The sequence below is a fragment of the Phocoena phocoena genome, chromosome 9, assembly GCF_963924675.1.
Source record: "Phocoena phocoena chromosome 9, mPhoPho1.1, whole genome shotgun sequence".
Lineage (NCBI taxonomy): Eukaryota > Metazoa > Chordata > Mammalia > Artiodactyla > Phocoenidae > Phocoena > Phocoena phocoena.
This window is the reverse complement of record NC_089227.1, coordinates 77,965,389-77,979,294: the sequence shown is the minus strand read 5'-3', so window position 1 is coordinate 77,979,294 and position 13,906 is coordinate 77,965,389. Positions and strand designations below refer to the sequence as shown.

Here is a 13,906-nt window from a genome sequence, read left to right as displayed (position 1 = left end):
ATTTATTCAACCCACAAACTTCCCAAGCACTCTGTTCCAGGTGGTATGTCCACTCCTAGAGATTATAAAGCAAAGGGCACATTTATCCTTCGAGTATCTAGAAGCTGTCCCACTGATAAAAGTGATTAAGAAAATAACCATAGAAGATGTTATAGTTTTCATTGAGTAATAGAACAAATGCTCATCAGCACTAAATAGTGCTTTTTAAGTGGGAATTGTAGGGAGATACCATGACTAAACAATTCTCGGATGTGCTATTAAAACAAGTTAAACCCATTTCTTTACTGTCAGCCTTCTCAGACCTCACTGTTGCACTAAGAACCTCCAACAAGGTCTCATGATTCGTGGTGTTCAAAATAAAAAAACAGATACATGGGGTGTTTCACCCTTTTTGTTGGAGTGTGTCACAGAACCATTACTCCTTAAAGTATGTTGGCAGCCAGTAAATCGTCTTTACCTAAATTCACCCAGATGAAATGGATGTTAAACATGCCAGAATTAGTCTGTATTAGTCTTATGGGCCTCTGAAATGTAAGTTACTGAAAAACACATGAACTGTCTACTGTCGAGCCAAGGAAAGTGAAGTTACTGGGTTCGTCCACATCAGAACATTTAGGCATATTCCCCTCCTTGATATTTTCTCTTCTGCTCAAATACCCAACTCTGCAACCCAGTTGTGTACTCTTCTCCTCAGACCTTTCTTGAAATACAGTGAAATCATCATTTCCCTTCATGGAAACTGTTCTCTGAACTACCCCAAAAGCCATCAGAGATCAGAGGAAATGGATGGGTAATACTGTGCATCCCTCTTGTTCCGGAGTTGTCTTTTCAGAACAGCTTCCTCACTTTAGAGCTTATGTTGTACTCATTACAGAAGGAATTGGTGATCATGACAAGATGTCACATGTACAGAAAGGATTCTGTTCGCTTTAAAATTCCTAATACGCCAGATTGATGAATAACACAAATTATAAAATCCCTTAGTTCATGGAGGAATTGAGTAAAATTAATTTGTACCGGCCTTAATATGTATAGGAACTACTTTTTGGAGGAATCCGCCTTTCAGAAAAGGTGCTCTCTATGTGTGTGGGTGTGTGTATGTGCACACATGTGATGGTTTCTGTGAAAACAGAATATGACCCATAGGCAGATGTAAGATCAGTCTATTCAGTATGAATCAGTGGCAGAAAGTTGTGTTGTATGATCCTATTTGTTAAGAATCTTTCAAGTATAATTAACATAGACACAACTGCGCGTGGTGTTCAATTGCTTATTATGTAATACTGGAAGGAAGTTCTGTGTCATAGCTCGTTTGACAGTATCTATAACTAAGAGAAGTGTACTTGCTTTATAACTTGTTCATGTCTTAAATTAATTTCACAGAACACTCTATTTTTATTAAAATCATGTAACTTCTGTAACTACAGGCCTCAGGAAAAAATGAAAATGTTAACTCTTGGTACATGAACATACACTTCCTCCCCACTGGAACCGCTTTAACGTAATAATATAATAATATAGGCATAGAGTTAAACCCCAGTTAACATTGAAATCAGAAAACTGGTCTTCTTTGTTACAATTTTAAATAACCACATTTTAACATCATCTTTTTATCAATGTCAAAGAGGCATTATTATTTTTGCTTTTACTATCTCAGGAAAACTATTCTTGAGATTAAAACCAGTTCATTTCATTAATAATTAAAACGGTAGGTAAACACTAAAAATTTCCTGCTAAGTGTAAATACATGCTAATTTTTTGTTAGAGATCTTTTTACCCAGAATTCTTAAATATAATTCCTGCTCTAGCTTGCTTTTCAAAAAATTTTCTATTTTACCTACTGTTATATAATAAAAATTTTTCAAATAATTCATACCATATTAATACTAATAAGTAATAATATTATGTGTTATTACTAGTTCATGAATTCTTATAATCGTATATAACTGATACTTTTTATTCTATATAGCACTCATTCATTTCTTTAGCATTTATATATTGAATACTAACTGTATGCCAGCTACTGTTCTATGCACTAGGAGTACAGCACAAAGAGACAGACAATAAACAAATAAATATATCACATGTTGGACGATGGCAGTATATACAACGGCAAGTAATAAACAGGCCTGTGGAAGTGGGAGATAACACGCTTACACCAGGTGGTTAGAGATAACCTCGCTCATCCTGAGTCATGTCAGTAGAGATAAGAAGCAGGTGACCGTAAACATTGTGAAATTTTTTGTTCTAGTTCTGAGAAAAATGCCAGTGGTAGTTTGATAGGGATTGCATTGAATCTGTAGATTGCTTTGGGTAGTAGAGTCATTTTCACAATGTGGATTCTTCCAATCCAAGAACATGGTATATCTCTCCATCTATTTGTATCATCTTTAATTTCTTTCATCAGTGTCTTATAATTTTCTACATACAGGCCTTTTGTCTCCTTAGGTAGGTTTATTCCTAGATATTCTATTCTTTTTGTTGCAGTGGTAAATGGGAGTGTTTTCTTGATTTCACTTTCAGATTTTTCATCATTAGGGTATAGGAATGCCAGAGATTTCTGTGCATTAATTTTGTATCCTGCTACTTCACCAAATTCATTGATTAGCTCTAGTAGTTTTCTGGTAGCATCTTTAGGATTCTCTATGTATAGTATCATGTCATCTGCAAACAGTGACAGCTTTACTTCTTTTCCGATTTGGATTCCTTTTCTTCCTTTTTCTTCTCTGATTGCTGTGGCTAAAACTTCCAAAACTATGTTGAATAAGAGTGGTGAGAATGGGCAACCTTGTCTTCTTCCTGATCTTAGTGGAAATGCTTTCAGTTTTTCACCATTGAGGACGATGTTGGCTGTGGGTTTGTCATATATGGCCTTTATTATGTTGAGCGAAGTTCCCTCTATGCCTACTTTCTGCAGGGTTTTTTGTAATAAATGGGTGCTGAATTTTGTTGAAAGCTTTCTCTGCATCTATTGAGATGATCATGATCTCCAATTTGTTAATATGGTGCATCACGTTGATTGATTTGCGTATATTGAAGAATCCTTGCATTCCTGGGATAAACCCCACTTGAACATGGTGTATGATCCTTTTAATGTGCTGTTGGATTCTGTTTGCTAGTATTTTGTTGATTTTTGCATCTATGTTCATCAGTGATATTGGCCTGTAGTTTTCTTTCTTTGTGATATCTTTGTCTGGTTTTGGTGTCAGGGTGATGGTGGCCTCATAGAATGAGTTTGGGAGTGTTCCTCCCTCTGCTATATTTTGGAAGAGTTTGAGAAGGATACATGTTAGCTCTTCTCTAAATGTTTGATAGAATTCACCTGTGAAGCCATCTGGTCCTGGGCTTTTGTTTGTTGGAACATCTTAAATCACAGTTTCAATTTCAGTGCTTGTGATTGGTCTGTTCATGTTTTCTATTTCTTCTTGGTTCAGTCGGCAGACCCCGAATAGCCAAAGCAATCTTAAGAACGAAAAATGCAGCTGGAGGAATCAGGCTCCCTGACTTCAGACTATACTACAAAGCTACAGTAATCAAGACAGTATGGTACTGGCACAAAAACAGAAATATAGATCAATGGAACAGGATAGAAAGCCCAGAGATAAACCCATGCACATATGGTCACCTTTTCTTTGATAAAGGAGGCGAGAATATACAGTGGAGAAAAGACAGCCTCTTCAATAAGTGGTGCTGGGAAAACTGGACAGGTGCATGTAAAAGTATGAAATTAGAACACTCCCTAACACCATACACAAAAATAAACTCAAAATGGATTAAAGACCTAAATGTAAGGCCAGAAACTATCAAACTCTTAGAGGAAAACATAGGCAGAACACTCTATGACATAAATCACAGCAAGATCCTTTTTGACCCACCTCCTAGAGAAATGGAAATAAAAAAAAAAGTAAACAAATGGGACCTAATGTAACTTAAAAGCTTTTGCACAGCAAAGGAAACCATAAACAAGACCAAAAGACAACCTTCAGAATGGGAGAAAATATTTGCAAATGAAGCAACTGACAAAGGATTAATCTCCAAAGTTTACAAGCAGCTCATGCAGCTCAATAACAAACAAACAAACAACCCAATCCAAAAATGGGCAGAAGACCTAAATAGACATTTCTCCAAAGAAGATATACAGACTGCCAACAAACACATGAAAGAATGCTCAACATCATTAATCATTAGAGAAATGCAAATCAAAACTACAATGAGATATCATCTCACACCAGTCAGAATGGCCATCATCAAAAAATCTAGAAACAATAAATGCTGGAGAGGGTGTGGAGAAAAGGAAACACTCTTGCACTGCTGGTGGGAATGTAAATTGATACAGCCACTATGGAGAACAGTATGGAGGTTCCTTAAAAAACTAAAAATAGAACTACCATACGACCCAGCAATCCCACTACTGGGCATATACCCTGAGAAAACCATAATGCAAAAAGAGTCATGTACCAAAATGTTCATTGCAGCTCTATTTACAATAGCCAGGAGATGGACACAACCTAAGTGTCCATCATTGGATGAATGGATAAAGAAGATGTGGCACATAATATACAATGGAATATTACTCATCCATAGAAAGAAACGAAATTGAGTTACTTGTAATGAGGTGGATGGACCTAGAGTCTGTCATACAGAGTGAAGTAAGTCAGAAAGAGACAAACAAATACCGAATGCTAACACATATATATGGAATCTAAGAAGAAAAAAAATAAGGTCATGAAGAACCTAGGGCTAAGACGGGAATAAAGACACAGACCTACTAGAGAATGGACTTGAGGATATGGGGAGGGGGAAGGGTAAGCTGTGACAAAGAGAGTGGCATGGACATATATACCCTACCAAACGTAAAATAGATAGCTAGTGGGAAGCAGCCACATAGCACAGGGTGATCAGCTCGATGCTTTGTAACCAGCTAGAGGGATGGGATAGGGAGGGTGGGAGGGAGGGAGAGGCAAGAGGGAAGAGATATGGGAACATATGTATAACTGATTCACTTTGTTATAAAGCAGAAACTAACACACCGTTGTAAAGCAATTATACTCCAATAAAGATGTTAATAAATAAAAAGAAGGAAGTGAGTGTGCAAGCCATGTGTGTGCATGGGGAAAGGCTCCTGGGCAGTGGAAGCTGCACATGCAAAGGCCCTGAGGCAGAGCATGCTTCCTATGTTTGAAGACTAGCTAGGTGACCAGCATGGCTAGAATAGAGGACTTGCCATGAGGGGGCAGAGGAAATCAGAGTGGGCTTTGGCTTTTACAATGAGTGTTACCACTACAGGGATATGACTTACACTTGAAAATGGCTCACAGTAGTGTGTAGCCAACACTGACAAAGAAAAGACTGGAGGAGAGAGAGACCAAGAAGGCTACAGCCATACTCAGGGAAGAGCTGATGATGACCGGAACCAGGGGAGCAGCAGGAGTGGTCAAGTTTGAATATGTTTTGAACATATAGCTGACAAATTAATTTATAAACTGAGCTTATAAAACTATTATACTTTGAATCTCTATTACCCTGAGTCTACTAGGCAAATGTTCATCAAATGTAACTGGTTTAAATATCTCTCCAGGATTCCGCAAGTACCTATGTTGTAATGCACGAAAGAGCAAATTTTAGGATTTCCTTTGTTAAGGTCTTTTTAAACTGAATCACTGATTCAGTGGTAGGTATTTTAAACTGTATTGGTATTTAATCTCTCTGCCTTACACAGGTAACATAGAAAATGTGTGATGTGAGGAAGTGTATTTAAAATAGCTCCACCATTGTTGCTTCTCAAATATAGCTTCCATTTTTTATTAGGGATCTTTCGTAGTGTTCTTGATTTTCTGTTAAAACACAGAGGAAAGACAATAAGGCATGGGCACTGAGAGCCTCTGATTTGGAATGCAAGAGACCTAGATTCTAGTCCAGGCTCTGTCCTTACAAGCTGTGTGACCTTGGGGAAGTCACCTAATCTCCCTGAGGCGCAACAGCCTCCTCTCTTGGGGACTAGAGAAAGGATTGCTGTGGGCATCCTGTGTTGTTATACATATAAAACAGAACAGTACGAGGCACGTTGATAATTGCTATGTTTGTTTTAATAGCAACCATGACAAGAAGATATTGATGACATGGAAGTATTTGCATTTACTAGGAAGAATAATTTTAGAAGGAGCTGTTACTTTTAGGCTTGACTGCAGCAAAGTTACCATTTAGCCTCAATAATTTAGATACAGAAGGCCACTTCATATACCTAATATAGTCTGGTATACACATTGAAATAAAGATGTGAATAAGGGCAAGTCCAAAATATAAAATGTATTTAACCTGTCAGATGTATACGTAATTTAGTAATAAGGTCAGTGAAGTGACAGCCCTTCACTGTGTATAACAGTCTTTATCTCAGTGAAAGTGACACGAGTGACATTCCCCCCGACTGACTTTTCTCGCTCTTCATTGACTGAACCCCTGGCCTCATTCAGTCAGGTAGGCGATGTGCCCCAGCGAAGTTTCATATGACCCACCCATGTACTCTGTCACTGTGGATTACAATCTCCTTTGACAGTTGAAACAAACAGTAAAATTCACTCAAATATAATTGTGTGGCATCTGTCAGAGCGCAAGGCCAAAGGACCATGTCAGTCATCAGAACAATAAAGAGAAGTTCTTTGCTCTTTTTCATCAAGTTTGCATAGGTGTATTTAGTGAATTGACCACTTGCAACTTCGTGGTATGGGATGTTTTGCTGTGTATGTAATAGCATAATGTAGTCATAGTTCTTGTCTGCCCAAATTCCCAAATTAATGATTTATATAGAATTATCCAGTTCACCTTTTGTGATCATTGGCAATAGTTATGCTTAGGTTACAGTCTGGGTTTTGTGCTATTGTTTGCTTGGTAGGAATTGACTCTGAAGTAATATGTGAAAAAAAATCCATTGTTAAATTATTCTAAAACATTGGGGTTAGTTCATAGTTCATTGCTCTAGAATTTAAAATCAGACTTTCTTTTTTCCTTCCTAAAAATTTTGAAAGACCAAATATTTTGCCCTTAGTTTTTCTGCAGTTAACATTCAAACTGCATTCTGATGGATCAGAATGAAATGTAATTTTAAGTAGTATTTTCAAAGCATAAATTCAAGCAGGATGCAAGTTTCTGAAATAACAAATTATTTACTCTGTTTTAGAAAAAACTTCTCAGATTTAAATGATGCTTTTTTTTCTGGGAAAAATGATGCTTTGATATGAATAAAATGTCTTTAAGCCAGTATGATTCAGGTATAACTTTAGAATTAATTGCTTTTATCCTAACTGACTAGTTTACAAGTATTAAAAATGCACGCACACGTCTAGATGTCTAGGTAAAAAACAGTGGGAACAGCAAATAAAAATCTTGTTGGGAAATTTATTTTAAATACCCATTTTTTTCATAATCCTCACTTGTACCTATTTTATACATAAACATTAAAAATTAGTAAGTTCAGATGATAAATCTTTGGAAATTAAAACAATCTTCAGAAAAATAAGTTAATTTGAGAAGATATGATTGGTGTTAAGAAATGCAAAAGATTCATTTTGTTGAAATATATAAATATTTAAAGTAAATGTGAAATTAATGTATCTTTTTCTCTGTTTTAACAGACAGTGAAATTCATATATTCAAAATTTTAGATGACTGCTATACTACCAGATACTTAAATTGATATAGAATAAATTCTGAATCCCTATTGGATATATTTTATGGTTTCAATCCTAATCTTAGTAAAAGAAGACTTCTGTTCAATCTTTGTTGCTACTGTTTTTTTGTTTTTTGTTTTTTTTTTTTTGGTTGCGTTGGGTCTTTGTTACTGCACACAGACTTTCTCTAGTTGTGGTTTGTCGCAGTGTGCAGGCTTCTCGTTGCGGTGGCTTCTCTTGTTGTGGAGCATGGGCTCTAGGCACACAGGCTTCAGTAATTGCAGCACGCGGGCTCAGTAGTTGCGGCTCATTGGCCCTAGAGCACGAGGGCTTCAGTAGTTGCAGCTTGCGGGCTCTTGAGCACAGGCTCAGTAGTTGTGGCGCATGGGCTTAGTTGCTCCGTGACATGTGGGATCTTCCCGGACCAGGGATCGAACCTGTGTCCCCTGCATTGGCAGGAGGATTCTTAACCACTGCACCACCAGGGAAGTCCCTGTTGCTACTTTTAAAGGTACTACTTTATTTATAAAGTTGATACTTTACTTCATAGGCATATTTGGTTAAGCACAAAAATCTTGAAACATAGGTGGTCTTTCTTCTCTGTATATTTTTATTCAAGTATTCATGTTTCATTTATATTTAAACAAAAAAATAGAGCAGTACACCACTGCATGAATCCAAAATGTCTGTTCCTTACAACAATTAAAATTAAATCTCCAGTTTCACATTAGCTTAATTTTTATTTGGAAGAGAAGGAGTTAAGACATTTTAGCTTACATTCAGTATATTTTTTATAATAATTCCATTCACGATATTTAATTGGTCAAATGTTTGGTATCACTATAAAACACTTTTCACTGCTATTCTCAAGGACTAGTCATTGTTTTCTGTAGATCTGAAAAATATTTATTGTAATCCTTTACCTTGAAGGCTGTCTAAAAGAGAATAATTCTGTTCCATTCATTCCAGGTTGAAACATGAAGCAAATGGCTATAAATATCTCCAATAAATTTCCAGTGTAGACACAAGTAGTATGTATACTGTGAACCAATATGCATTTTCCTTAATTATTTGGATTTTTCAGGGAAATAGAAAGATATAAAATATATAAAAGTAAATGTTCAAGGGACTTCCCTGTTGGTCCAGTGGGTAAGACTCCATGCTCCCAGTGCGGGGCGCCCGGGTTCAGTCCCCAATAGGGGAACTAGATCCCGCATGCACGCCTCAACTAAAGATCCTGCACACCACGACGAAGATCCCGTGTGCTGCAAGTAAGACCCAGTGCAGCCAATATAAATACTTTTTTAAAAAGGTAAATGTTCTATCACAATAAACTACTGACTCTTTTTTTCCAGGCCTGATGGAATTGGAACTATTTCAATGGAAGAAAAAGAGAAGTTTGAGGAGATAAAGGAAAGACTGTCTTCCCTTTTAGAGAATCAGATAAGCCATTTCAGGTATATACTCCATTAGTACAAGTGTTTGTTTCTTTAATTCACGCAACCCTCTAATCCCCTACAAATGTTTATTATGTCTTTCTGCTACTGCTCAAGCACAATCAGTAGCTTCTCCTCCATTGCCCGCAAGGTATGATCCACGTTCCTAGGTCTGCGTTCTGCTTCTCAGCCTGCCTTCAGTTTTTGCACTAATCATTCAGTAGTGCAAACCCACCCCTTGCAGTATCCTTTCCACTGGCCCTCTTGCTAGCCCTGTGCAGTTCTCAGCCTTGCATAGCCTCTTCCCCCAGCTCTGGGGGCTTTTCCTCCCTCTCACTGCATAGCCAGGCAAGGAGACTCAAGCCCCACCTTCACAGGGGAGACTTTTTCATTTATTCCAGCAGAGAGTGGAAAAGCTGAAGTCCTCTTAGCATTCATCATCTGTACTATGCCCTGGTCACCTGTCATATAGTCCTTGGTTATCCTTTTATTTACATTCTGTGAGAACAAGGACCACAGTGCGTCTAGCACAGTTTCTTTGCCAAAAATATTAAGTATTGATACTAAGAAGCATTTGCAGGGTGAAGGATAAATATCTTGATTATATTGTTTCCCCTGATTACAGTTAGCTTAATAGAACCTAATGGTTAAAAACAGAAATATACCTTTTTCTATCAGTCTCATCATTAGATCCTATAAAATGTTGCCATGTCAGTGTATTGCATCATATCTGTCATGTTGCAGGTATGTCATTTCACGTGAACTTACTGAAAAATAAATTCAGTTAATATTCCCCCTCAACAGTTTGAAAACACTGTTGTTTAACCATGTGGATAGAGTATGGCTGCTCTGGGCCTCAGTTTCCTTATTTGTAATACGAAAAGCTTAGACTCTTACTTTAAAATGATACCGAAGGAAAAAATTATCGTAGGATATACTATCCATCTGTTTGTCTGCATTGGTGTTTTCATCTGGGGCTGGTACCACTATCTGAACGTAAGTGAATGAGGGAGGATTTTCTTTGTCATGATAACTGGGCATAGGGGCCGTCATTTAGTGCCGGATTTAGAAATGCTGTGCATGGAACAGTCTCACATTGGAGAACTGTTCTTCCCAAAAGGCCAATAAATTCATATTAGGAAACACATTTGCAGAGGATGTTTCTGCATTTGCTGTTAAGAGGATTGTCTTTTAGGTTGTGTAGAGACCCTTATATTTATTGTGTTTGTCATTTAATGAAAGTCAATATATAATTTTCCTGTTTTTGACATTATTGAGACAGCTGATCATTCAGTTGACTGTATACATCAGTAACTATAAGTCTCTGTGGTTATTTGTAGTAGTGCTTTCATGTGCAAGTAACAAATCCTATCTCAAGCTGGTTTAAACAAGTAAATGGATATGTTAACTTACATGCAGGTCTCAGATGGGGTGGACTTTAAGACGGGCTGAATTTAGTAGCCGTAGCTCCATTTCTTTGTAATTCTCACACGGCTATTCTCCTTTATGGGATGGCTTCATCCCCAGATGGGTAACAAGACCACAGAATTCCTTGGCCTCACATCCATACATGTTGGAGTTGAAAGGGAAGGTAGTAGAGGCTGTCGCTTTCTGTGATTCTCTCTTAAGATGAAAAGTTTCCTTAGAAGATCCTAGCAAACCAGCCCTCATATCTCATTTGCCCTAGATAGGTCATAGGCCCAGTCCTGAACCAAACCCAGGGGCCAGAGGAAGCCCACATACTAGGTCCTCAGTCGTGAGGTCCCACAAGCCATGGGACCGCCATGATCGAGTTAGCTTGGTAAGAGCCAGCCCACCAGCGGGTCCTGTCCTCCACAGTGCTTACAGCTACACAGTAGAGGCAGGGAATGACAGTTGTCCACATCATATATTGTATTAGTATTCTCTCTCTTACAGTTTTGTTTCTCTGTTTCTCTTAATAATATCTGTAAAGATGTATGCTAGAATTCTTTTTCATTTTTATTTCTTTGATGTACTATAAAGAACTGAACTAAACTGGTCTAGACAGTTTAGGCTGACTTTTATATTCCCTTTTGATATTTGTAGAGTTTGTATAAATTTTACCAGTTTTATTTTTCCTGAGTCCATAGAAAACTGGATAAGAGGAAATGGGATTAAAGTAAAGCAGAGGAAATTTTAGGTGTCCATATAGGCAAATATAGAAAAATGTTTAAATTTTCCATGAAGATCTTCCTAAGGATTCTGCCAAATGATCTTCCTTAGCCACTTACATTAAAATTTAGAAAGAACGTAAATTACTTATCAACTCACACTAAAGAAGTAACCAGAGTACTGTTAATAACTCTTGTATAGAAATTTATTTATTCAGGCCCAACTGTATTTCAGAAATGGATTTCAAAAATACAGGTAAAATAATAAGGCAAACTAAATTAAACATAAATGAGGAACTTCTGGTTAAAGACAGCAGATTAAATGCATGTCTGACTCACTTTCCTCACAGAACCTAACCAAAACAACAGAACAGTATTTTTCAGAAGACATAAACCCACAAGGACAGCAAGAGTAAGAGGGAAAAAAATGGAAAAAATAAGTTAAAAATGTGGAAGTCAGAGGGATGGATGGTATCTAATTTAGCCACCCAGGAAAAACTGGATCATAGATGGGCAATGGGGAATACAGAGAAGCAATCTGATTTATGTCATACAATCACCAAAACGTTCGGAATTGCCAGTTGTAAGCCCTCCTGGAAATTAAGAGTAAAGGATGATTTGTTGTAAATCTGCTTAAGACACACTTAGATCCCCAGATCTCCTTTCCGCCTCATCAACCAGGCTGCTGCCCCTCCCCTTCCCTAGAAGAGCGCTGCTGGTTTGTTCCCTGGAGAGGGTAAAATTAGAGGGTATCTGGGCTGAGGTAGAGGAGGGGAGGAAACATCAGGCACAGTTGGAGTTTGAGATTACATAGAAACATGGGGATTAGATAAACGGTTATTCTGAAATCTGAGAATCACAGCCTTCTCCTTCCAACTCACACACTTGACACCCAAAATGCTGGCAGGCAGGCTTACACTTTCCATACATATTGTAAGTACCTTCCCCCAGGACTCTGACTAGCCCAAGAGAAAAGACCTAAAGCTGTGGAAAAGAAAGACTCCCACCGAAACAGCCCAGCTCTATTGCCCTTCAGCAAAGACCACAGTCTGCATGTACCCACCTAGGTGCATATAGCTTCTGTTCAATTTTTTAATAACGCAATTTTGAAAATGATCTGACAGCCAAGGTAAGGCATCAGATATTTGAGGAAAGTATTTTACTGTGGGAGACAGAGCCCAAACAAGTAATACAAAAAAGCAACTTGGGGAAAAAAGAAAGATTATGTGGGAAGAAGGAACTGGTGGAGGGGGTGGTGGGAATCTATTATTAATATGCTTGGAGATTTGAAAAAATAGAGCATCCATAAAACAAAAACAAGATGTTGCTTAAAAAAAGAAAAAGAAAAAATCTTAGGGAAAAAAAATTAGAGCTCTTAGAAATTGATGCAAATGACACAAATACGTACATACTATTGAGAGATTAAGTTAATGAAATCTTCCAGGGTGGGACGGATAGGAAAATAGGAGTTCAGTTGGCCTTTCTTATCCTTGGGTTTCACATCCCTGGCCAGATCGATTTGGATTGGTTGAATCTGCAGATATACAGGGCCAACTGTACTACCCCATTTTATATAAGGGACTTGAGTATCGGTGGATTTTAGGATCCATGGGGGTCCTGGAACCAATTCCCCACAGATACTAAGGGGCAACTGTACAAAGACAGGAAAAATGAAGGATCTGCTTAGGAGTTTCATCATCATAAATAATAGGAATTCCAGAAACAGTTAAGGTTGAAGATAGGAAATTATCAATAAAGTTATTCAAAACAATTTTCCAGAATTAAAAGACATAAGTGTTGAGATTAAGAGAGCCCATTGAGTACCAAGCACAAGGGATTTACTCATTAGAGTGCATTTTTATGAATTTTCACAATCTTGGAGATAAAAGGGGGGATGCTGAAATACAAAGAATCAAGAATCTGAATGGCTTCTCAACACTGATTTATTCTACAGTAATTTACTGAGTGCCTACTACGTGTCGGGCAGTGAACAAAATTTTTTAAAAGATCCTTTTCTTCTGCAGCTTTCATTTTGATGTGAAGAGCAGTACTGATATCCAGAAAACAGTGCATCAGTGGCTTCACAATTTTGAGGAAAGATTATTTCCAACCTAGAATTCTACACTAGTAAACGTCTCCAATAAGGGTAATGGTAGAATAATGATATTTTCAGGCATACTGGACATCAAAAGATGTGCTTCCCATATTCCCTTTCTGGGGAATGCAATTTACCAAGACAAAGGAGAAAACAAAGAGGGAGAGTTAAGATCCCTGCAACAGGAAATCAACATGAGAGAGGAGGGAATCTTCGTAGTGGTAGCTAATAGACACCCCAAAGTGGCAACTGAGCCTAGAGAGGAAATAGTTCTAACCAGAACAGGTCAGAAAATTCTTCAAGTAGATCAAATTGACAAAACACTGAGATATTTTAACATATTGAGAGAAGTTTCACCCACTTGGAATAGAGTTTGGAATTGTATTAATTGTGTTAGAGCTTGGAATTGTATTAGATTAAGTACATAATAAAAAGAAGAAATTAAAACAAATATAGCAAAATATTATAAACAAAATAGTGACACTAGAAAGTAATCATATTGGATACATTTCAGTTATCTAGGACATTTATGTAATTAATGTAGATACTGAATTTCGGTCTAACACACAAAAGTGATGT

General features: G+C 37.4%; 1 protein-coding gene across 13 annotated transcripts in view; it reads left to right on the top strand.

Moving 5' to 3' along the window:
• Window positions 1-13,906, top strand: part of CADPS2 (calcium dependent secretion activator 2) — a 492,820-nt gene that overhangs the window by 348,126 nt on the left and 130,788 nt on the right. For all 13 annotated transcript variants that reach the window (XM_065883719.1, XM_065883723.1, XM_065883721.1 and 10 more), the window contains one exon: window positions 9,020-9,121. In XM_065883719.1, the coding sequence (XP_065739791.1) occupies window positions 9,020-9,121 (102 nt within the window). The remainder of the gene's footprint in view (window positions 1-9,019; window positions 9,122-13,906) is intronic.